This window comes from Dasypus novemcinctus, chromosome 1 (assembly GCF_030445035.2).
Source record: "Dasypus novemcinctus isolate mDasNov1 chromosome 1, mDasNov1.1.hap2, whole genome shotgun sequence".
Classification (NCBI taxonomy): domain Eukaryota; kingdom Metazoa; phylum Chordata; class Mammalia; order Cingulata; family Dasypodidae; genus Dasypus; species Dasypus novemcinctus.
Window position 1 is genome coordinate 133,630,191 of NC_080673.1, and position 27,826 is coordinate 133,658,016.

Here is a 27,826-nt window from a genome sequence, read left to right on the forward strand (position 1 = left end):
TTTGAATTCCTTGGTATGTTCTCAAGTTTCCATCTACTCAGTTACTATTACCCTATTAATTTCTGCTGTAATCTCTTGCCTCATCCCAGGACTTTCTTTCTTTTCCAGCCAGACTTTCCCCTTATGTTCTTGTAACAGTTTGGGAAGCTTTATCTCTATCACCAGACTTTCCCTTTCTTAGCAACCTAACATTGTCTAAACTATTAAAAATATTATGTAAGAATCAAGTATTTGTCTTTATTCACTAGGGGTTCTTTCTCCACCTTAATTCAGAACTCCATTATCCAATTCTTATTGCTGTGTAACAAATCACCCCAAACTTAGTGATATAAAATAACAAGTATTTTATTATGCTCATTTATTTTGTGTGTCAGGAATTTAGAAAAGGAAAGAGCAGATGACTTTTCTTTGCTCCAAAATATCTGGGACTTCATCTGGAAATGCTCAGAAGGCTGGGAGTGATTTGAATGGCTAAGGGTTGGGTCACTCTAGATGCTTCATCATCCATATGTCTGGTGCCTGGACTGAGTTGGTCTGAAGGCTGTGCTCAGCTTGGAGTGCCACCAGAGTGCCCAGACAGGTCCTCTCAGTATGACTTGGGCTCCACAAATATGGCAGCTGGGTCCTGAGAAGGAGCACCTGGAGAAGGAGTGTTTTAAGAGATCAAAGGCAGAAGCTGTAACATTTCTTCTAGTTTGGACTCAGAAGTCATGCAGTGACATATGCACTGCATTTCTGGGCTTTGAGTCACTGAATCTGGCCTAGATTCAAGTAGAGGGAAATTAAACTCTACCTGGGGAAAGGAAAAGGTCACACTGAGAAAAGTATTTGGGATGGGAGATTGTATTATTGCCATCTCTGGAAAATATAATCTGCCGTATCAGCCTACAACTAATTCATGGGATTTTTTCTGTTAATCTCAGTAAGGTTGAAATTCTTTGCTACTTAGAGTGTGGTCCAGGTCATCAGAAGCATAAGTATCACTTACATCTAGAGTATATTAGAAATATAGAATCTTAGGCCACTAAATCAGAAACTGAATTTTGATCACGTCTCCAGGTGATTCATATACACTTTGAAGTTTGAGAAACATTGCCCTAGGAGAAATTGACTATTATGTGGACCTTGCCCTATACATTGGCAAAAGGAAAATGGCAAGTGCTGAATGAATGGCTGAACTGATTTGGATTGAATTTCTTTTATAGGAAGAATCCCTTTATTTAAATTATCTCATTCACCACTAATTTTAACTCTATTAATGTTGATTTTGATCTAACTTATCTTTTTGGGGAATGGTGACTATATAACATGCATTTTCAAAATGTAGTACAATGCATGACCCTGACTTTAATGATTTTTAATTATTAATTTCCTTGACTCAAGAAGGTTTGGAATGATCATGCACTTGGGTAGGTATAAGAATGATATTTTGAATTATTTCTAAAATCAAAAGTTTACTTTGGATTTTACATTGCCCTTAAGCTATTTTGTTTAATACTTTGACAGCTGAATCTTGATAGATATCTATTTCTGACTTAAAGAAAGAATATGATCTTTAATGTTTCTTATAGCTATTGACTTAAGATACCTTAACCTTTCTTCAAATTCTTACAAACCTGAGAACTGTATACAATACTTTATTATATCTTTAGTAGATGGCTATTAAGTATTTTAATTATTGAATTAATTAATCTATAGAGTCCATTTATTTATGTTTTCTTCAAATTGTCATCTTTTTAAAACTTGTTTTAGAGATGAGGTTAACTTTAGAGTACAAGAGTAAACATCCAAAAATTCATTTTGACTGGCACATGATTTTTAAACAGTTTTTCTCAAACTAAAATTTCCAGACTACCTGTATTAGCAGAATCTGAAGATTTGGTTAAAATCACAGATTTCTGATCCCCATACCAGACTTAAGTCTCTGAGGTTGGGATCTAAATTCTTTGGCACATAAAATTTGCAACCTACTCTCTGAAGGAGTTAATTGTATTAGTCTTATAATTATATTTCAAGTTATTTATTGTGGGAATAAATGGGTCTGGTGATATTGGCAGGGAGCAGCTTTTCCAATTCATGTCTTTCTTAGGAGATTCTCTGATAATTGAAATGTAACTTAAAGGATGGAATAATTGAAGAAGAAATCTTGGAGGTTCTATAGTGAAACTCCTGTCATTTTACACATTTTGAAACTGAGTCCTAAAGAGCTTAAGTGACTTATCAAAAGTCCTATTTAGTTAATAATGAAGTTGTGACCAGATCTCAGTTCCTGTGTTAACCAAACTAGTGTTCATCCTGTATGCTTTCTAAGACAAACCAAGTCCATCTTATTTTTAAGCTTGACAATTGGGCAATATAATGGTAAGATCATAAAGGAAATGCTGACCACTTCATTGGAAAGGATTTATTGGTTTGCTCAATTGATCCTGTTAATAAAATTAATGTTCACAATCTTTGATTCTATCAGGTCTTTAGTCATCTGATTTAAGTCTTAGAGATTTTCTTATATGTTTTTTTGAATGTCATCATGACCCAGGTCGATCACTAGATAAAATATCTTAACATGCAAAACCCAACATGAAAAATCAAAACAAATTACATTAGGAGATGATTTATTCCCTTTATGGAAAGAAGCCAAGGTTTCCTTTAAATGAATTAAATATAATAGATGCCATAAATATAAAGAAGTATGAAAAGCATTTTACTAATGATTAAGACTTTCTAAATATTAGGCTGGGGGAAACCTCTCCCCACATTCATCTCCAAATTCAGTACCCTTCATGATCTTCCTCGTCTTCACATCTTATATCCACATCCTTTCCCTCTGTATTTGTACCAAGCACAGTAGCTATGGGTGAGCCATGTTGCACATAATTGCTTTCCAGATTGTTCAATTAATAAACTGATTTTTAAATCACAAAAGTGGCTTAAGAGCATCGCATGATTTCATTTTTTTCATTTCTTTACTACTTCTGTAAAAGAAAAAAAAACCTCTGTTTTCTCTCTTAACATTTTTGAATATTTTTCCTTTATAAATTTTCAGCAACAATTTTGTCATGATTCTTGAGACACATCTATACTCCTATACTAGGATATGGAAAAGGACCTAATATGGCTTTTTACCATACAGCAAAAGACACTGGAAAGCCTCAGATTTCATGTTTTGTCTCCCTCCCTCACTTATGCTCTTCAGTTTGCTGACTTCTGATGTTAGAGCTTAGAGTTTGGTTGAACTAACATTTCCTCCTTCCCTCCCTCCCTTTCTTCCTTTCTTCTTTCTTCTATTTTCTTCTCTTATTATACATTTTCTAGTTTTCAGCTGCTGACTGGTTTTCTTTATTCTTATACCATTCCCTGTGCTTCTTGGTAAGATGTAACAGAGCACTGGCTAATGCATGCTTCTGCCTTACCTCCATTCCACATTATCTCCTTTGGCATGTGACAGAGAAGCTTACCTTGGTGCCTCAAAAATATTAAGCCTAATGGAAAGGGCAACATCGCAATTGGTTATGGTTGTCAACAGCAGAAACTTGGGAAAAGAGCCATTGGCACCCAGGAGGGAAATGTGGTAGAATTTCTCAAACCTCACATTCTCCCCTCAGGTGGGAAGTTCTTGAAACTTTAACCTTAGTCTGTTTTCAGATTTGGGAGGACTGTATACAGTATTCTTTAGGAATGATTAAATAACCCATGGGTTCTGGGGTGGCTAAGTAGTGGGGAGTAGGGTTGATGGTAATAGTACCAACCCCTTGTCAGGGCCTTGGGAAATTGTCAAAATGACTTGAGATGGGAAATGAGGGATACCATGGTGGGCATGGTCATGGATATTTGCACTGGATCCCACAAAATTAAGAAGTGTTCTGCCCCAAATACTAACAATATTTCTGTTAAGCAAATATTTGAGCAAGCCTACCTAATGAGGACCCTAATAGTCAAATGGCATGTTTCCACATCCATAGGCACTTTAGAACCTTGCATGTTAAGCAGACGTTGTTTTTTATTTGCTAACTAACATAGACCTTGACTTTCTAATTCATGGTTGTCATGGAAATCATAGGTTCTTTTTAACAATATAAAATTTGGGGACAAAGAAGGATGGTAGAAAAAGAAAATGAAAAGTTAGAGTTAGGAAACTTTAGAATGTTGGAAAGTTCCCTTTTGAGAAATATATGCCCATTTCTGCTTCCTGTGTTGATCCATTGAATAATTTTTCTGGACACTATGGACTCCCAGTGATACCGCACTCTAGGGGTAGAGGTGTGATTATTTTTCTATGTTGCAAAGCATCTTCCCTGCCATTTGTTTTGAAAAGTACACAACTAAGGTTGACTACTGGCTCATTTTAACTATATTCCTATAAGTTCATTTTAAAAATTTAGTAATATCAGCGCATCTTTATATTATTTTGCAGTGCTAGATTTTGTTTTATTATTAATAATTAAATGAAATCTTTGGAATTTCTGGTCATTGGAGGAGAAGGGGATTGTGGTAGGCAGAATAATAGCCCTCAAAGGCCCCCATGTTCTGATCCCTAAGGCTTATAAATGTGTTAATGTCATATGGCAAATGGTACTTAAAGTTGCAGATGGAATAAAGGTTGCTGGTGACTTTAAGTTAGAGAAACTGCCCTGGATAATCTCAGTGGACCCAATGTCATTACAAGGGTCCTTAAAATTGGAAGAGGGGCAAATAGATGTGGCTCAACTGCTAAAGCATCTGTCTACCATATGGAGGGTCCAGGGTTCAATGCCCAGGGCCTCCTGACCTGTGTGGTAAGGTGGCCCATGTGTAGTGCTGCCACACTCAAGGAGTGCCGTGCCGTGCAGGGGTGTTCCGTGTAAGGGTGTCCCATGTGCAAGGAGTGCACCCTGCAAGGAGAGCTGCCCATCATGAAAAAAGCATAGCCCAGCCAGGAGTGGTGCCGCACACACAGAGAGCTGATGCGCAAGATGACGCAACAAAAAAGAGATGCAGTTTCCCAGTTCTGCTGGATAAATGTAAGTGGACACAGAAGAACACATAGCAAATGGACACAGAGAGCAGAAAATTGGAAGGAAGGAAAGAGAAATAACTAAAATAAATCCTTAAAAAAAAAATTGGAAGAGGGAGGCAGAAGGAAAGGTCAGTTTGTTGCTATGTCAGAAGGATTCAACCTGCCACTGCTGGCTTTGAAGGAGACACTAGCCAAGGAATGAGGGAAGACTGGAAACTAGAAAAGACAAGGAAACACATTGTTCTGTAGAACCTCCAGAAAGAAACACAGCTCTGCTGACACATTGATTTTAGTCAGTCAGACTTGAACTGAAAGATAGTAAGTTTGAATTGCTTAAAGCTACTAAGTTTGTGGTATAGATAATTTGCTATGGCAGCAATAGAAAACTAATGTATTGGCTGATTTTTTTTCCAGCCCTCAAACATTTTTAGGAAAAATCAAACTGCAAAGAAGTAAAATGGGTGGATGTTTCAATTCACTTTTCTTTGTTGTTGTTGTTATTTTTGCTTATTTGTTTTCCTTGTTTTACAAAGTAATAAGAGGGAATAAGTAAAAGAAAACTTGTTGCTTTGATTAAAATATGTCTTCTGCAACATGAGTGAGATTATGTCATGGATATACACATTTATTATTATAGATAGAAACCCTCCCCCGCCCCAAAACATAGACTCAAATACCCTATTTAAAAATAAATACATTTTATGTCTTTCATAATTGTGTGACCATTGCACATTATTTAAAAATTCAATAAAAGCAAGATTTAGGGTTGTGAACTATCAGATTTTGCTAAGAAATTATAATTTATGCATCCTCAACTTTTTAAGGATTATCCATGTATTTGTAAACTATTGGATAATGTTAAACATTGTTAATACATTTAATCCTATAATTTCTACATTTCCAGAATAATATGCCTTCTTGTTTTATATTACCTAAACCATAATATTATCTAAGTTTAAGCTTGAAGGACAGGACTTGTATTTTCCTTCAAGTACCTATCTCCTTCGATATGATAAAGGGTATGTGACAGTTTATATGCACTCACACAGTAAGATATTGAAAATGCAATAAATTGGAAAGAAGAGAAAATGAGACAAGGAAATGACAAGAGAAAATGAGAAAGGAAAGGCCTGTATCCAAAGATTCATGGCCCAAGATTGTCTTATAGGTAGGATAAAACTTGACTCAGTACTCTCACAGATGCTTGATTAGTTTCATAATATACAATGGTCTATTAAAAAAAAAAAGAACCAGGGTCTCAGGAAAAACAAAAATTGTTCTTGGTATGAAAATCTGAGATACTTTTTTCCTCTGGATTCTTACATAGCAAATAATGTGTGATATTGAGCAAGGTCTTCAAAAATAGATATACCACTATTAAAATAACAAGTTTCCTAGAACTCTTTTTGTGCATCCCTTCATCACAGGCTGATGATTTAATGCTTTAGTGTATTTGAAAGAAAGCAATGCAATGAGGGACCCAAATAATCTTGGCCTGGCTTAATGAGGGTAGGAATTGGTAGTAGAGAATAGGGAAAATTGGAGGAATTAGACTGGATAGCAAACACTTTAGCCTTTGGGAAATCTTCCTAGAATTTTATTTCTTTACAATCTGTATTTTGATAAGAATCAGGCAGCAGAGGATTGGAGCCTCTGCTTTCCAGTTAAGGAACTGAAGTGGTGATATCTGATGTTGCTGATTAACATTAGCTCCATTTTCTTTATTATTAGTTAATTGAATTGTAGGTCCAGATTGCATAATCTTTTATTTTGGAAATTTAGGATTCCATTCACAATAACAACCTGAGTAAGGCCCATCCATCCCCATCATAAACAGGATTCTGCAATTATACCTTCAGTGTTATCAATTGGCAGGGGGTTTTGTTAGATGGTCTTGAGACAAAGAAATGATCCAAAGGATCATTGTTGAATAAGATGTCAGCTAAACAGAAATATAAATCTGAGTGAATGCTGGATTTATATTAGGGTTCAGGTGACATCTCATTTAACATTTCTTCATTTCAATTGCACTAGCACAATTAAAGCAAATAATTTTAATAAAAGGTTCATAATGATAAGTGCCAAACTAACATAATTTGTTGGGGATCCAAAAGGAGTAAAAATTACTTCTGTCTTTGGGATAAGAGAAAGCTTTATGGACATCAGTGACAGCATGGAGGCATGGACTAGGGGTGGTTTAGCTCCTTCTTAATCTCCATAAATTTTATCCAAATGCACCCCAAATAATTAAGATTCTTCTACTTAACTAAATAAATAGTGCCTCTAGTTTTCAAATACATCTTCAAATAAGTAACCTTTCACTATACCTCCCATGCCTTCTCTACCATACTGCTTGTCATTCCAATACCTCCTCTTGGGAAATTCTGGAGATACCACTGAAATGTCTTGAAATTCAGGAAAGGTTCAGAAGTCATATTCATATAATATCTTTCCATTCTGATGAAACAATAGTGTATTAGTCAGTCAAAGGGGTGCTCATGCAAAATACCAGAAATATGTTGGTTTTTATAAAGGGTATTTTTTTTGGGGTAGAAGCTTACAGTTACCAGGCCATAAAGCATACGTTACTTCCTTCACAAATTCTTTTGCCATGTGTTGGAGCAAGATGGCTGCTGACATCTGCCAGGTTCGGGCTTCCTGAGTTCCTCTTTTCCTGGGGCTCATTTCTCTCCGGACTCAGTGTCTCTGTTTTCTCCACAAGGCCAGTGGTAGACTATTAGGTAAACAGCTTGTTTCTCTTCTCTGGGCCTTCTCTCTTTCCTCATGATTAAACTCCTGTGTGTACTTCTTGGGGCTCTAGTTCAAAACTTAAGCATCAGTCAAAACTCCAACATCAAAAACTCCAATGCTGTCCTTTGCCATGTCTTTTACCTGTGAGTTCCCACCCACTACCTTCATGATGTGGCCCAGTCAAAGCCCTAATCATAATTTAATCATACCCAGGTACAGACCAGTTTACACACATAATCCAATATCTATTTGTGGAATTCATGAACCATATCAAACTGCTACAAATAGCAACCAGGAAATATGTCTTTTTGGTATACTGGTAGAATAAAAGTTTAAGGAAGCAATCCAGTGAAATGTTGATTCTCAAACTATGTTCCTCTGGAAACTTAGAGGACTAAGATGGAGTTGTATTACCATTAAGGTAAAATGATAATCTTCTTGATTATTATATTTACAATTCTCTTTCTTACATCACACATAACTATAAAGTTTGTGCAGTCTCTCTTCCAGACTTTTTAAATGTATTTTTGCTTTTCTGTATTATGATCTACTATAAGATGGTAATAAATTTAACACAGAGTGATGGGTATTTAATTACATATTTGGTATGCTTCCTGTAGTGTACCAAAAACAGCTACCTGGATTCACTCTTCTTTATCATATTTGTGAAGCACTGTATTAAAACAACATTTAAGTGTCATCATTAAAAATGGGGTATTTTCACAACATACATTTTTAGGATATCTACTGCAAAAATTTCAAGCCAACATTAGTAATTTTTTTAAATTTTATTTTAAATTTTTTTATTTTTTATTGAAGTATATCATTCATACATGAACACACATAAACAATAAGTGTATAGCAAAGATTGCAAACTTACAAAATAAACATACATAACATCACACAGGGGTCTCATACATCACCCCTCCACCAACATTAGTAATTTTTGATTAAACTCTTTAATAAAATGTTTTTAAACTGATTTTCATCTTAAATTAATTTTACTGCAATTTGTTTTCTCTTGAGACTGATGTTTATTATTGTCAACATACAAAAACTAATGTTTTACATTTGCTGCAGGGCTTTATAATTTGCAAAGGACTTTCAGAGACATTATCTCACCTGAAACTCTATGCATCCCACACCCCTTGTTCTGGTTTGCCATTAACAGTCTGATAAGTATTAGGAAACTATCTAATCTAATTTTTTAGAATTAGGTGTCTAATATGGCTGTGAGGACCCCGCCTAGTGAGTAAGGACTGTGGCCTTTATGATAGCTCTTTCCATGCTCAGTAGCAATTTGGCTTCATTTTGGATTCTTGGCAGTGTTTTGAGTAGAGTGATGTAGATGGAGGAGTTGACCAGATGAAAGGGGAATTATGCAGCTGGCTTTTTAGCATAAATCATTGTTTTATAAATATCCTCTCCAAAATGTTGTCAATGGACATGTATGAAGACCTAATCAAAACATAATGAAATGTGTTTAATATAAAGCACTTAATACTTTAGTAAACACAGTAAATATTTTTAAAACCTTAAATTGTTTTAAATTTTGGAGAATAGTTTGAGAAATAAACAAATATGTCCTGTATTGCTCCATGGGATTATAGAACTGGTAAATATGGAGGACTTTCGTCGTAAAGAGAAATTTTAAAAAATATTATCTTGAAGTCAATTAACATTAAAGATGCATTAAAATGATTGCATCTGTGTAAACAGAATACCTTAGGAGCATATGTAATCTTACGTGTGACATTTCTAAAGTTTCTAATTTCTGATTTAAAAGTTATAAATTTATGACAGCATTATCAATAGTACTAGTACTTGGAATGCCATGGTCTAAGGCTAAAATTTTATACATATTGGGGTTTATTCCTGTAAGTCACTCCATTGTAGTGTATAGTAAATGTGTCCTGTGAGATAACGCTAGGGAGACCTGATAGTGGGAGTATGATTTTATATACTTTTAGGGTGTGAAAATACATGGTCATTGAGCTTCCAAAACCATTCATTCAATGCATGACTGACTAAATCAATATTTAGACATTTTATAAAAGAGTCTTCAAAGCATAGTTGTTAGTACTGGTAATTTCCCCCCTATTTAGTATGAATGAGAGCTCTTTCTGGAAAGCAAGGTATTTTTAGTTATTCCATTTTTGGTAGCTACTAGGGGAGAAAAATCAAGATAGTGCAGTAGGAAGAGCAGCATCTGTAATGGTTCTGAGAGTTCTAGGATCTGCAATACATGTGATTTTACTACCTACTCTTTCCTTAACTCTTCATAACATGTTTTCAGTATTTATTCTTCTCACAGTCTTCATTCTTCATATCTCTTCACTGCATTTACCTTTACTTTGATAAAACTCACTGCTACTTAATGTGCCTATTACGTTCTCTGTTTTCCACCAATCTGTCTTGCCATTCCTATTTTCTTATTAGAGAAGCTGTGAGTTTGCAACGCAATCATTCATATCATAAAGGATTCCCATACATCACCCTACAACCAACTCCTTTCTGATTACCTTCTAAGACACTTTTATTTTCACTTGTCTATTCATTACATTAATATCTTCTCTCCCTTAAATATTAGATCCTGCAATTTTTGTGAGGAAAAAGGAGATTTCAAGTAGAAGAAACAGCCAGTTCAAAGGCCCTTTATTAGTTATCCAAAGGGGTGCTGATGCTAAATACCAGAACTCTGTTGGCTTTATAAAGGGTATTTATTTGGGGTAGAAGCTTACATTTACCAGGCCATAAAGCATAACTTATTTCCATCACTTAAGTCTGTTGCTACGTGTTGGGGTGAAATGGCTGCTGATGTCCAGCCTTCCTCTTCTTCTTAAGGCACCATGGTTCCAGCTTCTTCCAATATCAGCTGTAGGCCACCAGGGTCTCTAGGCTTTGTCTCTCTCTCCTGGGCTTGTGTCTCTCCACAAGGTCAGCTGTAGACTATCAGGCAAATGACTTGTCTCTCTTCCTGGGGCCTCTTTCGTGTTTGTGGAGCTGTCTCTGTTCTTCTGTGTTCTTCTCCCATGTGTTTACTTCCTGTGCTCCAGCTCACAACTCCAGCATGAAAGTTCCAACTCTCTTCTCTGTAGTGTAGTTTTCTCTGTGAGTCCCCACCCACCAAGGGGGCAGGGACTCATCATTCTACTGATGTGACCCATTCAAAGCCCTAATCATAATTTAATTTTACCCAGGTACAGACCAGTTTACAAACATAATTGAATATCTATTTTTGGAATTCATAAACAATGCCAAACTGGCACAGGCCCTAAGGAGGGAATATGCCTGGTATGCTTAAGCATCAGCCAAGATCCCCTTGTGCCTAGAGTGGGGCCAGCCAGGGGGAGAGTAAGGAGATGAGTTCCCAGAGGTGATGCAGAACTGCATGTGATGGTGCCATGGTTCACCGGGGGTTAGATGGCCCTTGGAAGGATTTTTGCTCTTAACCTTAGTGAGGAAGGGAGCCTTTGGAAGGTTGTGAGCAGAGCAGCCTAAATTTTAATGGAGACTAAGTATTTATTGTTTCCTTGTAATCACTTTTGCATTTATTCCTTTTTTCTTTCTCTTTTTTTTCCCCATTGCCACTGCTGCCCTCTAGACAATTATATTTATGTTCGACTTGCTTATTTTCTAGTCTTTTTTCTTCCTAGCCTTTATCATCAGATAAATCTTCAAACAACACTTTGTTCTAACTGTTCAACTTTTACTTTTGGGGGGTGGATTCTTCATTTACTTCATTTCTGTATTTTAAAGTGAAGAATCGAGGCAATCAAATTCTCCATATCTTTGTTTCACAAAACTGCCCTGCACAGACCTTTCTCTGGTCAACAGCATTGCTCACTGTCCCCCAATCATACTTTGGGATTTTAAATTTTAGAATCATTGCTCAAACTTTAACTGGCTCACCTTTAATGCCTTCTCTTATTTTACCAGTGTGACAATCTTTTCATCTTTCGAAGGCTACCACAAATCTCTAGAAGTTCTTTCTTACCTCAGTCATATCTCATTCATTTGCATATTCATTAAATATTTATTGAGCACATATTTTGTGTCAGCATTGTGCTGATGCTTAAGCATACGAAAATGATAAGTTTTCACTTTAGGAACAGACAGTCCTGTGGGGGAGTTAGAGAATAATAAATATAACATTTGAGTAAAAAACTGAAATTTATGTTAAGGGCCATGAGAGAAAGAACACATTGCTTGGAGTCAGAATATTTGGCTGAGATGAGCCTTAAATTGGATGGGGGTACAAATTAATGTGGTGATGGGGGAAAATCATTTCTAAAGACATAACACATAAGTTGAGACATATGAATGGAAAATAGCCAGCTAAGGGAATTGTGATTGTGCCTGATAATGGCACCATCTGAGGTTGGTAGGCGGAGCCAGATGATGCAGTGCCTTGAAGGCTGTGGTAAGGAGTGTGGTGGTGCAATGGGAAGCAATTGAAGAAATGTCACACAAAGGAGTGTATGATATTATTTGCCTTAGATTGAGATTGCATCTGTTCATCAAAATCCAATTGTCTCTTCTCCCTGGGCACACAGATAGGTTGTATCCCAGTCTTCTCTGCAGTTGACTGTGAGTCATGTGTCACATGGAAAGAAGTGGAAGTAGAATATCACAGCTAGGCCTGGCTCATATAAATCTCCCGGGTAGGTTTGCTCACACTGTCTTCCTCTTTTGTTTGACTGAGCAATCTTGTGAGCCTGTATTAAAATGTCAAAGTTGGGAAACAAATGTGGCTCAAGCAGTTGGGCTCCCATCTGCCATATAGGAGGTCCAGGGTTTGATGTCTAGGGCTTCCTGGTGAAGGCAAGCTGGCCTGTGCGGTGAGCTGGCTCACACAGAGTGCCGGCCACGTGGGAGTGCTGCCCTGTGCGGGAGTGCTGGTGGATATGGACAGCTGGTGCAGCAAGATGACACAACAAAAAGAGACACAGAGGAGAGATGATAAGAGACATAGCAGAACAGGAAGCTGAGGCAGCACAAGAGAATGATTGCCTCTCTCCTACTCTGGAAGGTCCCAGCATTGGTTCCCGGAGCCACCTAATGAGAATACAAGCAGACATAGAACACACAGTGAATGAAACAGAGAAGCAGATAAGGAAGGTGGGGAGAGAGAAATAAATAAATAAATCTTTTTAAAAAAATGGAAAAGTCACTATGTTATTGTGTGGAGCAGAACTGCCTCCTGGCTGACCTACAACAGTCCTGGGTTTTTATATGAGCAAGAAAGAAGCACCTGTTGTTTTGAGCCATTACTTGTTTCATCTTTTTTTTTTTTTTTTTTTTTTAATACCACATCCTATTTTTCTCAAATTAATATGATGGTTTGAAAGGATACTTCTGGCTGCACTGCTATGTAAAGTATAGTGTTAACTATTGCAGTGATTAAAATGAAAGTTTATTGTGATATGGAGTCAGGGATATTTCAATTTAAGTACGTTTTAGATAATTTTGGTTGTAGAATCAACAGCTCTTACTTACGGTTTCCTTTGTGTAATGAAATTATAGGGGGAAAAACCTCACTGGATTTGATTCCTAACTGCTATAATACTACTATCTAGACTTTTCATAACATATCATTTTGAATGCCTTTAGGCGTGCATTTGATTTATTTAACCAAAGTAGAAGATAAATGAACCATGTCTTTTAGGATTCTTTATTTACTCGTGTGCATAGTACAGTGCTTTGTATACAGTACTTTTTCATTAAGTTTTTCTTAAGTTAATGGATAAAAGGGCAGGCTCTCAGATTTTCTGTCCGTGAAATTCTTGGAGGTCATATGGTCTGACTCTTACTTTCACATTGATAATACTTCAAATTCTCATTGCATTCTGAGGGAAATGTTTAGTTGTATTTCTTTGGTTTAATGGCAAAAGTATTACATGGGCCCTGGGATTTGAGTATTTACTGTAGATGATATGCAGAACAGGTTTTCAAAGGCAGAAGGGCTAATCCTTACTGCCATCCCCATCACATTCGTGTGACTTCAAGAGGCATTACCTACTGCTTTAGTGGCCACTATTTTTATCTAGAGTTAATCTGGGAGAAACATTATGATCATGGAAAGTCTCAAGTTGGAGGCAGTCTCTGTAATCCAAATGTACAATAATGAGGTCTGTGACAAAGGAAGTGATGGTGAAAATAGAAGGAGGAGGGAAGACTGAGACTTTACAGAATCCAGTAACTGAATGGATTTGGGGCAAAGAAAAGACTGGAATAAAGGTAAATAACTGAAATTCTCATTCTGGTGAATTTCGTCTTGTATACTTAAATATACATCAATGGACATATGTTCTGAGATAAAGCCAGTTAATGCTGCCTGTCATCTACAGAAGATGTTAATGGTGATGATTCTGGACATTGTAGATTTGGACATGTACCATTCAATAATTTGCTTTGTATTTATTGTGTTTATGTTTAGTTTGGGTGAGTTCTGTGAACGTTATGAATCCATCCATGTCTGATAAAGGCAAAAGCAGTGAGTGTTGAAATTACTGTAAAAAGAGAGGTAAAAATAGAAATAAAAATGCTAAAAAGATTAAAATGAAAATTGATAAACATGAGAAATGTTAAAAATTGTGTTTGTAGAGGGAGATGACTCCATTGCTGATAGGAACTACTCTGTATGGAGTAGGGCAAAAGTAATTGATCAGATGAGCAAAAAACTCCCAAATATTGGAGTGTGTATCTGGAAGATCAGCAATACTATTAAATGCCTGTTATTTCAATGTTTACTTAAGTTAAGGCTAGGAGTTTGTTCAAGAGGGTAAAATCTAAGTATGGTACAAAGAGCTATGGTGATGTTTTCCTTGCAAGACATACACTGTCAAAGGTTATTTGTAAATGCACAGCATTGAGGTGGGTGCAGAAGTGGCATGTGGAGATACCATAGCTTCTAAGAATTCTCTGTGAGGCTTAAATACAGGAAAGAGGGGATAGAGATCCCGTGTGGTAGAAGTGAGAATGGAAAGAAAGCGGCAATTTTGACTGTAACAGAAAAGCTACAGTCAGAGTCGTATTTGCTGAAAATATATGCTTTCTAAGGGACACCTGTTTTAATTTGCTAGGCTGCTCAAACAAAAAACATGAAATGGCTTAGGTTGAACAGTTGGAGTTTATCTGCTTAAGGTTTGAGTCTGGGAAAAGTCCAAATCAAGGCATTATCAATGCAATGCTTTTTTCCTGAAGACTGTTTTTTCATTCTGGGGTTGGTAGTGATACTTTTTTTTTTCCCCCTATGTATATTTTAATATATTTTTAAAAAAATTATTGAAATATATCACTCATACATAAACAATAAGTGTATAATTATGAATTTAATATAATATAATATATGATATATAACATAATATATAATATAATATATATGAGTATAATTTTTAATATAATATATATGAATTTAATTTAATATTCAATTTTTTAAAAAAGATAGTTAGGTTACATAAATGTTACATAAAATATATAGGGGATTCCCACATACCCTGCTCCCTACCCCTTCCACATTTTCACACATTAATAACATTCTTCATTAGTGTGGTACATTTGTTGCAATTGATGAACATATATTGAAGCATTGCCACTAATGGTGAAAAGCATCAATGTGATGCTTTCTTCCTAAAGACTGGTTTTGCCTTCTGGGGCTGGCGACTGACGATCCTTGAGCCATAGTTTATCACAAGCCAAGGCACATGGTAGCCATTCCTGGCCTCTCCCTTCTACTCTGGGTTCTGTTGGTTTCAGCTTCTTGCAGCTCCCCTTGTGGGTTTTTGCTTGAGTATCATTCTGTTACTGAAAAAGGATGTCAGTAATAGGATTAAGGCCTGTCCTGATTGAGGTGGGCCACACCTTAACTGAAGTTAAACCTCATTGAAAGATCCTACCTACAGTGGGTTCACACCCATGGGAATGGATCAGATTTAAGAATGTGTTTTCCTGGGACAGACAGATTGAAACCACCACAGCACCTATCTTTCATTTCTATGGTGACTGACATCATAGTGGCAGAGATATCATACCAACAAGTAGAAGGAATCGAAACCCCTTTAATTCCTGTATTCCAGGAGAGCCAGTGGTTGCATATGTGAAAATAGACGGCCTCAGAAGAACACTATGACTTAAGCTCTAATTCAGATAAATATTAATATTTTCACCATGTTTATGATTTCCACAGTAACTCATTATTATCTCACCTTTGTTTTCTTAAAAAAACTTACTGATATTTAAATTAATACTACATATTAATGTATGGTCTTCAAAGTAGAGTTTGGGTTGCAACAATTTGACTGTAATGTGGACTTGATGGTTTTGTCTAAAATTTGTTCTTGAAGGATCATCTGTCTTCAACTATATCACTACACATAATCCTGGTCTTTTCTGAACAACCAAAACTGAAACAGTCAGAAGAAGACAATAAAATAGAGAATTGGAAGGACTTGAATATAAGAATAACATTTACAATGGTGAAAGGATGAAGTTTGAAGAGGAAAATAGTTTATAAAATCATGAAGTTAGATCAAGATAGGATAAATATGTGTTAGTTCTTCAAATTAATACATATTAGAATTGTGGGGTTTCTACTGAAAATTAAAAGAAGACTGTTTTAAGGCAGAAATACTTTATACTGAGTGTCATTCCATGGTGGCTTGGGAAGATGTAAATGAGTTAAAAAAAATACCTAACGTACATGGACAGCAGCTCCATGGTAGGCTATTAAAAGAACCTAGAGATTGTTCTTGGGTTTATATGTCCCAGAAGATTTCTTGTAGATATAAAACGTCAAGTAGAATGTACAAATGCATTTTTTTTGCTGTCGGATGGCATGTATACATTGCGTCTGTTTTAATTTCTTACTGATAAATTATATGAAGTTTTTATTTCTATATCATTTTTTTAACTTATATCAATTACCGATGCTTAATAACAACTTAGCCATTTTAAATTAATAGTGAAATATGGGGAGGAAAAGTATTAGTTTTCAAAAATTGTATTACGACTTAAGAAGATGTATTTGTGAGCTGAAAATGATGGAAATTTCTTTTAAATGAATATATTTTATGCTTCCTCTAGGCTGGAATGATAAAGAGTGATAATGATGAGTATTTCATTGAACCCTTGGAAAGAGGCAAGCAGATGGAGGAAGAAAAAGGAAGGATTCACATTGTCTACAAGAGATCGGCAGTAGAACAAGCTCCCATAGACATGTCCAAAGACGTCCACTACAGAGGTAGGCATTTTTGACAAGGCTTACTAATTAAGGTATGATGGAAACAACTGCCTCATCAATGAAAAACATTTGATTTCTATGTGCTTTTATATCATTTAGAGGTAGCAAAAGAAGCTGATTTGTGTAAGTCATGAAATATAGTTTGTCTTACTTCTTTTAATGCATAGAGGTGGTACTGAGCAAAGAGGGTTCTTTCTTCCTGAGAACAATTCCTAGACACTGGAGTTTCAAGGAGAGAAAATGTTTATTTTTTTACCCATGCAAAGAAGGTTAGTCACCTTAAACTACCCAAAAACTTCCTCTTGGAACTGCATTAATTTTGATATTTTATGATATTAGGATGCTAATGAATAAAATTAGGAGTAGAACTAGTACAGGTTCCTTCATTAATAAAAATTGAAGGGCTGAACTGTATGGGGGTGAGTACCAAACCAGGTGAACCTCAAAGTTATAATCACTATCAGAGGTAAAGGCATCTGGGGCCGGGGGATATGGAACAGAAGTCAATTACAAGGTTTTACATGTAGATATTAAACAGAGGAAGGTGGAATGGTTACCCTTTAAATAGTAATGTCCATATACAAAGGTAAGTTCCATTTGGCATTAACACAAGTAGAAGTGACCATATTCAAGGGTAAGATCTGTCTGGAGTAATCATCACAATGGCAGATTTTTAGTTGGAAATGACTATATAGAGGGTGAGGACAGTCTAGCCAATTTCAGTAATTTCAGATACCAAATTCCAGTAAATTATAAAATTTATAATTTACTGGAAGTAAAAAGGCATGTATGTAATGATTTATAATTAATTCTTAGCCCTTGATTACAGAGGCACATAAAAGTATTATTTTACTCCAGTGCATTCTTGTATTCCTGATATACTTATTACTTATGATTTCCCTTAAAAGTTTTACATTAAAACTACCTTTTTTAACATTAAAACTTGTGTTAAAATTTAAACTTTTTTGTGCTTTCTAGAAGTATCTGAATTATGCCCTACTAATGTTATTGTAAAATATTTTTAATGGGACATATTGGCATGGCAAAGAGTTGCTTTTTGTTTTTAGATCAGGATGATGAATACGTTTGAAAATAACTATGTGATTTGACTTTAAGTTTTAGTTAGCAAAAGTTTTTACTGTGTGGAGAGGATAATGAGTCAAATATTATATCACTACTTATTTCAAAGTGGGCTGGAATTATGAAAGTCTAGTAAATTATGGGTCATGAAGGTTTTCTATTTTTGTTTGTTTCAGTGAAATCTGAAGAAAACTTGCTCTTCAGGAGATGTTCTTATAGGTTAAGTATAGATGCTTCCTTTAAGGAAAAGAGGAAATTTGAGGATCCAAATTTTTTGGCCAAATCTCAAAAAATCTACATTTTCTTTTGGCAGGTCAACTTTCTGAGATAAAGATAAGGGGAAATTTCCCTAGACATGCAAGAAAATTTATGAAATACTCATCTATTTCTGTTTGTAAGAGTTCATTGAACTAAAACTTTTACTTATTTAAAATTAATGATGTCTTTTATTTTTAGAAATAGATTGATGCACACATACACATGCATGCCCATTTAACACCTCTAAGAAATTCAAGAAGCATCTTGCCTTGAGATGTCAGTGATATATATATTATAATATTATTAATTTAGTGATCTGTCTTCTAGATTACTGATGTCTTAACCTTTTGAGAGTTGTTACCTAGCTATTAATTTGATTTTTCAGATGCCAACAACTTCCCTTAATCTGCTGTACTAATGTGCTTTAGTTTGCTAAAAGCTACTGGGAGTAATATACCAGAAATGGGTTGGCTTTTACAATGGGAGTTTATTAGGTTAAAAGCTTACAATTCTGAGGCTGTGAAATGTCCAAATTAAGGCATCATCAGAGATGTTGTCTTACTGAAGGTTGGCTGCTGGTGATCCTGGAATTCTGCCATGTGTCAAAACAATGGTAATTCTGCCAGTCTGGGTCTCTGCCTTCTCCTGTAGGCTTACATTCTCCCTGAGCTCACTTGCGGGCATCAGATTATGACTTGTCTCTCTCCTCTCCTCATGTCTCTCTCTCAGCCTCTCAAGGCCTCTTTCTGTGACTCTCTGCTTTGCTGATTCTAGCCTCTGGCCGCAGGAACTCTTTTTCCGTCTCTCAGGGTTTCTCTGCTCTGCTGCTTTTTCTGTGTGTCTCTGCATATTTCTCCCATTTATAAAGGACCCCAGCAAGAGGACCAAGTTCCACCCTGGGTGACACCTCACCCAAGTAATTCATTCAAATTCCCATCAACTGAAGCCAGTCCAATCAAAGGGTCGCACACCCACAGGAATGGATTAACTTTAAGAACATGATCTTTTCTGGGATCCACTGAAAGCTTCAAATTGTCACATAGTGGAATAAATTTATAAAATAAATTATAAATAAATTTAAATTTAACATAGCGTGAACCTTTTTTTTTTTTGAGAAATTTCTATTGGAAACAATAGGTCTGTAATATCAGATAGAGTAATATGAAATGTGTTTCTGTCCTAGAGAGTCACAGTAGTGTAAGAGAAAAAGAAGGCGCTTTTAAGTTACATAGACTTAGATGAGAATATTATCTCTGACAATAACTGGTTGTGTTACCTTGGATAAGTATTGAACTTTTCTGACCCTCGAATTGTTTATCTGTGAATAGAGAATTAAAGTACATTATATGATTATGAAAACTATTGGAAATATATAAATTGCTAAATCTAGTCTTTGTTTTAGATTTCCTGGGATGTTCAGGCAAATACCTTGTAATGCGTTGGCTTACACAATGGGAAATTATTGATTCATGGTTTTGAGACTAGAAAAAGTCCAAATCAAGTCAAAATCAAGACCTCATCAAAGCAATGCTTTCTTCCTGAATACTGGCATTTTGGAACTGGCTGCCGGTGATCACTGGTCCTGGGCTCCTATGTCACATGGCAGTGAGCATGGCGGCTTCTTCTGGTCTTGCCATTTTCTTCTGAGTTCTATTGACATCCATGTTCTCTGAATTTTATTCTGCTTATAAAAGATTTCAGTAATAGGATTAAGACTCATCCTGATTGATGTTGGCCGCACATTAACTGAGGCTCCACTTACAATGGGTTCACACCCACCAGAATGGATTAAGAGTATGTTTTTCTGGGGGTGCATAACTCTAAACCACCACAGCCTTCAAAAATAACTGGTGCTCATAATAAAAAAAAAAAAAAATAGGTGCTTACTCATATGCTCTCCCACACCCATAGTTTCACCAAACTGTGCCCTTTCTCTTCACTTCATTCCCTGATGGTGTCTATTTCTGTAAATACCAGCTATGGCTTTTTCATTTGATCTTTACAGGGAGAGAAGGTTATTTTTTATCTTGACATATGCAAATTGTAAGCTATATTATTTTTGTATCTATTATATTTTAGATGCTTGACTAAGATAAATCATTTAGTAGTCAAAATACATGCATTTAAAAGAAATGGATGGGAGTCTAGGTAATTTGTAATATTATTTTAGGAAAATTTAAAAAACATCCATTCAGTAGCATCAACATCAACATACTCGGGTGACAGTAAGAGTTTGTTTTTTCAAAATTCTTACCCTGAAAACTTGATTTGAAATTTTCAGTCGTGCCTTATAATAGAAGTAGGTCACAAACTAGCTAATACTTTTTGAAAAGGTTTGCAATGGTCATTGGTCAAAGCAAAAGGATTCTTTGATTAACTCTTATTTACCTTAAAACGTGAACCAAAATAGGAACATTCATTTCCCTTAGCATACTAAATGATAAACTTAAGAATGACCTTAGTAATTTTTATTTTCATATTTCTGAAGTTCTGTTTGAACTGAGTTGTGGTAATACCGTTCTTTCTTCCTTTTGAGAATATTAAATTCCAACCATATATTTTAGCTGCGTAATTCTCTTCCGTAGGCTAAAACAGGTTCAGATTCAGAACATTAAGTACCACACTGTAGCTAGTAATTTCTTTGAACTTCTTGGTCACAGAACTGAGAGCCAAGTTTTTCACAGACTAAATACTTTCCAAATGAAAGTAAGCATGTATTTTTATAATTTATTCCATTATTCCAAAATGTAAAATTGGACAGTTTCTAGGATAGAAAGGTGTGTTGATTTGCAAATGAAAACTATAGTACCATATAAAATAGTGCTTTTTCTGGCTCAATTCAGGATATTGTTTTAAGTTATACATGAGACCTTTCTTCAATGCATTATAGGAAGAGGAATAGGAAATTTAAACTAAGACTTACTTAGAAAGAAATGCCTGTGAGAATCTTGGTCTCACAAAGTTCTCTGACAGCCAGGCAGGTGGGGTTTTGATCATCAACAACCCTCTTCTGAACCTACAAAATTTCACCCAATCCTTTAAAAGCATTTCTGTTTGCCTTTTTTGAGAAGAGAATAAAATATACATAGAAATTTATGTTTTTTTAAAAATAGAAGTACAGTCTCATTTTTTTTTTTTAAAGATTTATTTATTTATTTAATTTCCCTCCCTCCCTCAGTTGTCTGTTCTCTGTGTCTATTTGCTGCGTCTTGTTTCTTTGTCCGCTTCTGTTGTCAGCAGCACGGGAAGTGTGGGCGGCGCCATTCCAGGGCAGGCTGCACTTTCTTTCGCGCTGGGTGGCTCTCCTTACCAGGCGCACTCCTTGCACGTGGGGCTCCCCTACGCGGGGGACACCCCTGCGTGGCGCAGCACTCCTTGTGCGCATCAGCACTGCGCATGGGCCAGCTCCACACGGGTAAGGAGGCCCGGGGTTTGAACCGCGGACCTCCCATGTGGTAGATGGACGCCCTAACCACTGGGCCAAGTCCGTTTCCCTAGTCTCACTTTTAAACTGGGTTTCTTTCTATTTGACTGAAAAGCAGTTACTCTATTAAAATAATTAAAGGCATTTGACATTATTTGCACTTGGCTGATAACAAATATCAGCCAAGAAATTTTCAAGATTATCAAAGTGTGTTTTTTTCCTCCAGGTTTGCTAGATACAATTTTGCTTTTTCTGCAGATAAAAGAGGGTGGTACTTAATTTAATAGTAAAAACTGAAAGGGTTAAATTTCTCCCATTAGAGCCTCAAAAAATTGGAATATAACAATAATCAGTAACTTACAAAAATTCCATAGTGATTGTATTTATGGACTGATTTAATCTGTTTAAAATTGCTGTATGTCATTTGGTGAATCAGTTTTCAAAACAGCATGAAATAGCTTTATTATGTGGGTACTGATTCTCTCTGGAATCCTAATTATGGGTGATTTGATCACATTGTCATTTACTTTCCTAGTAAATATGACTATTCTTTCTTCTTTTTGCCTTATTTATCATGAAGCAAATATTAATTGATTGTTTAATCCTTAACTTGGAGTGGAAGTTCACACTTCCTTTATGAATCAGATGAACTAACTGATTTGATTTCTGATGTGGCTTTTCTCCCTTTCTGGGTTTAGTGAGAGTCAGGCAAACTGTAATTATGAAGTGGGGGAGAGATGCTTTCAGAGGCTCTGAGGCCCTGCCATCCCTTTTTGGTACATGTCTGTAGGCATCTATGTCCTATCCTTGCCTGCAGAACTAACACATTTTTTCAGAGAACATTTCCCTGTGTTCCTGACCTTTTGTTGAATGAACACTTAATGTCTTGGTTGTCATTGCAGTTGGTACCTGCTGCCTCGTTTGCAACTAGCCTACTGATTTGGGCTAAAGTGATATTTGATTGATGGCTTACTCTTGCTGGGTAACAACTACCTAAATAAATTGATGCATAAATGTTAGGAGAAAATTTCAATCACCTGTGATAGAAGTATTATCCCTTCTTTTGTCTTTTTCTCTTTCATTCAGGAATGTATTTCCAGGGATTATCGTATCTCAGCACATGGTCTGTCAAATCAGTCCAGCTGAGCTTTGTGGTAGACTATTTTACAAGCATCATTATCTCTTTGGATCCTCCCCAAATCTCTTAGGGTAGATTAAATGTACCACTTCCCTTGCCTAGACAGTCTTGAGCATGCACATGCCTTTATTAGAGAATTTATCAAGAAGAGGTTGGATATATTTGAAAAGATTAATCTATATATAAGCAAGATCCCTGAGAAAGCTAGAGAAAATACAACACAGAAATTAGGAGGATGGGTAACTCTCCCATTGTTACAGAGAAGGGGAGAAAAGATGATTACAGAAACAAATCGATTTGTAGATTAGAAAAATAATTGACATAATTGAAATCTAATGGCTTCTCTTTCCTACCAGAAGCTGAAGGTGTGACTATCTAGAAACCAAAAGAAGTAGTGAATTCTAGAAATTATGGGGAAGATTTGAAATATAGCCTGCTGAAAGTGAGAAAGAACTGATTTTTGGACCTTGAAGAACTTTTAGGCAACTTTGAAAAATTCAGTTGTGGTTGGAAACCATTGGTACTCCTCAGGAGCATGGACAACGTGGATGAAGTGGACAGTTGTTTAGTGAATACTGATAAGAGAATGACCTGGTAAAGGAATACAAAGTATAGGTTGGGAGAAAGATCAATTTAGAGGTGAGAAATTGGAAGTCTTTTTAAAATCAAAGCATGGGGAAAGTGAACATGGTTGAAGGGGAGATGTTAAGGATCAGAAAATTTTTGAGTGTGAGGTTTAAAGTATAATTCTGTAAATGTCCAGAGTGGAGTTGGGAAGAAAGTCCCTGGACATTTTTGTTTGTTAGAGGACTGGATGTCTCTTGGGTCACCCATATTGCCACTGAAGTCCTTCAGTATGGTCGAAGGACTTGGCTGTTTGGAAGCTTTTAAATTCTGCCTTTATATGTCTGATGAAAATTACTTGACTCTTTCTGACTTTAGGTAGTATGAAACAGATCCAGTTGCAAACCCAAACTGCCTTTCATTGGTAACAAAATAAACTGTGTCATGTGTTTAGTAGGATGGATTCTTCCACACAGACCTTCTCAAGAGATACAAAATTATGTTGTGTAGTGATCACTTTGTAGATTTCAAAATGGTAATCAAGGAGCCTTTGGACTGCTAAATTTTATGCATTGACATTTACATTTTGATACCACTAATTTGGATTTTACTTTGCTCAAGGACATGATAATCTATAAATACTGAAGGATAATTTGAATTGTATTCTCACAATAAGGAATTACTTGGCTGTGCTTAGACCACAGTTACCATCATCTCTGATGTTCACAGGATCTGAAAGAAGAGTACCAGAATTTAAACTGTATAATATGGTAGACTGGAGTTGTAGCTTATTTTTCAGTGATAATTGTTCTGCATGGATTTTTTTTCATTTTCTAAATTTTTTGTTAGACTGGATTCATAGGAGTACTAAATCAAATGTATGAAGATCTTTGGGTTTCTTTTGTTTCCTAAAAGACTTCTTAGGAATTTATAGTGCCAGCAATCATGGAGAAGTATTCTAATTTTGGAAACTTTGCCAGCATGCCTTTTGTTTATCTTTTCCATTTAGTAAATATAAATTAGTATGTTGAGTTTGCTTTTGCTTGCAATTTGTAAGGATGGGTAGGGGCTACCTAAGAGTCAGTGTCAAGAATTGACTTGTGGATGATTAGAATGACTACTTGCCTTCTACTCTCTCAACATTGTGTGTCACTGGGAATCTGGAGGTGTTTGTTACTCAGAATTAGGGGCCCATGAAAGATGATCGCTAGCTGTAACCATAAGGGAGGGGAATATTATTCTCTAAAAAAACAAAAGCAAATCTAACAACAAAGCAAAATCTATGCTTCTACCACAGTCAAGAACCCTAAGCTATTCCTGTTGACCAAATGCAAGCGTCTGTCTCCATTCTCTGTCCCCTAAGAATATTTGTCTGAGTTCTCAGTAAAAGTCACAGTTCTGAACCTATTGAGATTAAGTATCATACAGTATGATTTAGGAAAAGAAAACCCTCACCCAGTCCAATAGATAGCACAGATTATCTCTCCTTGGCTGTTATTAGTGAAGTTGTATTGTTTGTGAAATATGAAGAGCTGTTTAAAATATATATTTAACTAAAGCACAGAAGCAGTCCTCTGCCTTAGAATTATTCATTTAAGAATAAGATCTAAACCAGTTTTACATTTGGCAGTATAACTGCAGAACTGGAAGTTGTTCATTGCACGTAATATTGCCAGTTCTGGCAAAGAAATATCACCCTTTTCATTAACATACATATACTGGGCATGCTTATGATACAGAAACTTGTCCATTTCATCATAAGGGAAGAGTTTAGTTTGCTTCTTATTTCTGCATTGGAAATGTGGAAATCACATCCATTTTTGGCATCTTTAGTTTGGACAATATTATTTTACATTTTACTCTGGTTTTGATTTTTTTTTTTATTTGGTACCAACATGGTTAATTTATTATTAAAGGGTCATAAAGTTCACCTAATTGTTCAATCAGTATTCTGTCAAAACTCAAATAAGCAAATAACAAAATATACCCCTGACATCTCTTGAGAATGTCTATATTGTCAATTATTAGGAAGTTTGCTTCAGGCAGCCTATTTTATTTTTAGAGAGGGAGACTGTATGACATCATTCAGCTTTTTATATTTTTTATTTAATCTGTAGGACGTTAGGCTTTTCCTCTCAAACTACAAACTATTCATTCACCAGAAGCTTTATGTCAAGTAATTTTTGTAATTACTTCCTACCAGTGGGAAACAAGGAATAGTAAGCCTTTATATCCTAGCTTCCTTTCAGGATTTTCGTTCTCCTGGGTGAACCCAAGTGCTTGTGTCTCTGGTGTGGTTGTCATGGTGCTGTAAAGGAGTGTCTTTGTCCCAGGTGGCAAACATGTAGAAGCCAGAAATGATTTCAGAGTTGCTCCTGGTTGCTGGGGAATGAAACTATGAAACAAGGACTAGAATAATGGGAAGACTATTCCTTATTTTAGAGATGCTAAGGGAACTTCTTAGGCTCAGTGTCCTTCCATGAATCTATAGACACATCAATAGGTGTTATAACCCTTTGTATCTAGAAGTTCTCATGACCTATGCCCTAATCAAAGAGCAATTTTGGTGAGCTTTATATGCTAGGAAAAAATCAAATAAGAAATTACTTTAGAAGATTTTTTATTAAATGAAGCATGGACCATAATATTAAGATCTGTACAGTAGCAATAAGTAATTAAATATCTGTAAAATTAAATTAATATGTTAAATATTTCACAGCTGCATATATTCTCCTACTCTAAGGGTCTACTGTTCATCAAGGCTGCTGCCATTGGATTCATATAGAAATATTAATTTTTGTAGAATTTCATTTCAGCTGGGTTTTGTATATTTCATAATCTGTGCATTTATAATATTTAGTGACAAAAATTAAGGGATTATGAATATTGAATTACTACCTAAAATAATCAGGAAGCAGTGTGCTTGTTAAAAAGTTTTCAGATGTGAAACATAAAGGATAACACTTTATTTCCTTTTATTAAAATGCCTTACTGAGCCTATTTTCATAATGAATAGGTTCAATGAAAGGAGTTTGATTATGAAAGATATAGAAAAGGATTAAAGAGTTTCAAATGGTTCCAGATTAGTTTTTTATTAAATTGATAATTGAATATGGAAAGACAAATCTATTAAGAATTTAGAGCTGGTGAACTTCTATTTAGTTACTGATGTGGTATTGGAGAAAGAGAATTGGAAGATCTTAGATATATCTGGGTGATGGAAGTGAGATTGAAGGCAGTGAACTTGCTTTAGAGTAGAATGTTAATTCATATAATTTAGTATAGGTCTTTTTTTTTTTTTTGATTTGTTTATTTATTTCTCTCCCCTTCCCCCCCACCCCGGTTGTCTGTTCTCTTTGTCTGTTTGCTGTGTCTTCTTCTTTGTCCGCTTCTGTTGTTGTCAGTGGCACGGGAATCTGTGTTTCTTTTTGTTGAGTCATCTTGTTGTGTCAGCTTTCCGTGTGGGCGGCGCCATTCTTAGGCAGGCTGCACTTTTTTTCACACTGGGCGGCTCTCCTTATGGGATGCACTCCTTGCGTATGGGACTCCCCTACGCAGGGGACACCCCTGCGTGGCACGGCCCTCCTTGCGCACATCAGCACTGTGCATGGGCCAGCTCCACACGGGTCAAGGAGGCCTGGGGTTTGAACCGCGGACCTCCCATGTCGTAGAGGGACTCCCTAACCACTGGGCCAAGTCCACTTCCCTAGTATAGGTCTTGATTCTTTTTTTTTTTTTTTTTAAAGAAATGATTGCCTATTCAGAAGCAACCATATCAATGCATTGACTCATGAAGGAAGAACTCATTTGAAGTTAATATCTAAAATATATTTTTCTTTTTGAGTATCAAATGTATGTTATCAAAATATTCCTTTAATGTTTAGGTTTCATTCATGTCAGCTGCTTTTTTGGGGAGGAATAATGCTATATTTAGTAAAATATTAAGTACATTTTCATCCTGCCCATGTCACATATGTTTGCTTACACCCAGTTTAAAGCATGTACTTACTTTCCTTCCCGGTAATCATTTGTGTAAGAACTCTGAATATGTCTGGAGTTTTAGTAATCTTTTGTTTTATCATTTCTATTTTGAACTTATGTTATTAATATTTTAAAGAACATATCATGCTGTATATTATATTTATTTCATTTATTTTTCTGTCATTGTTTTATTTTCCCTACTGGATCATCAGTCATTAAACTCAGATATAGTTATCATGATCTGTGCTCTTTGCTACTGAACATGTTCATTTGTAAACTATTTTGGTGGGTTCCTTGCATCCCTGTGGAGAATTCAAGTAGGTTACACTGATTTTTCTCTCTCTTGGTATCTTTTTATTCTCATCTCCCTACTGGGCATCTTTCTGGTATATGTGC

General features: G+C 35.8%; 1 protein-coding gene across 5 annotated transcripts in view; it reads left to right on the forward strand.

The window, feature by feature from the left end:
* ADAMTS3 (ADAM metallopeptidase with thrombospondin type 1 motif 3) overlaps positions 1 to 27,826 on the forward strand; it is a 316,618-nt gene that overhangs the window by 119,729 nt on the left and 169,063 nt on the right. For all 5 annotated transcript variants that reach the window (XR_009185863.2, XM_058297220.2, XM_058297235.1 and 2 more), the window contains one exon: positions 16,829 to 16,985. Coding sequence is in view for 4 of the 5 variants with exons in the window: in XM_058297220.2 (XP_058153203.1) it covers positions 16,829 to 16,985 (157 nt within the window). In the remaining variant the exon portion in view is untranslated. The remainder of the gene's footprint in view (positions 1 to 16,828; positions 16,986 to 27,826) is intronic.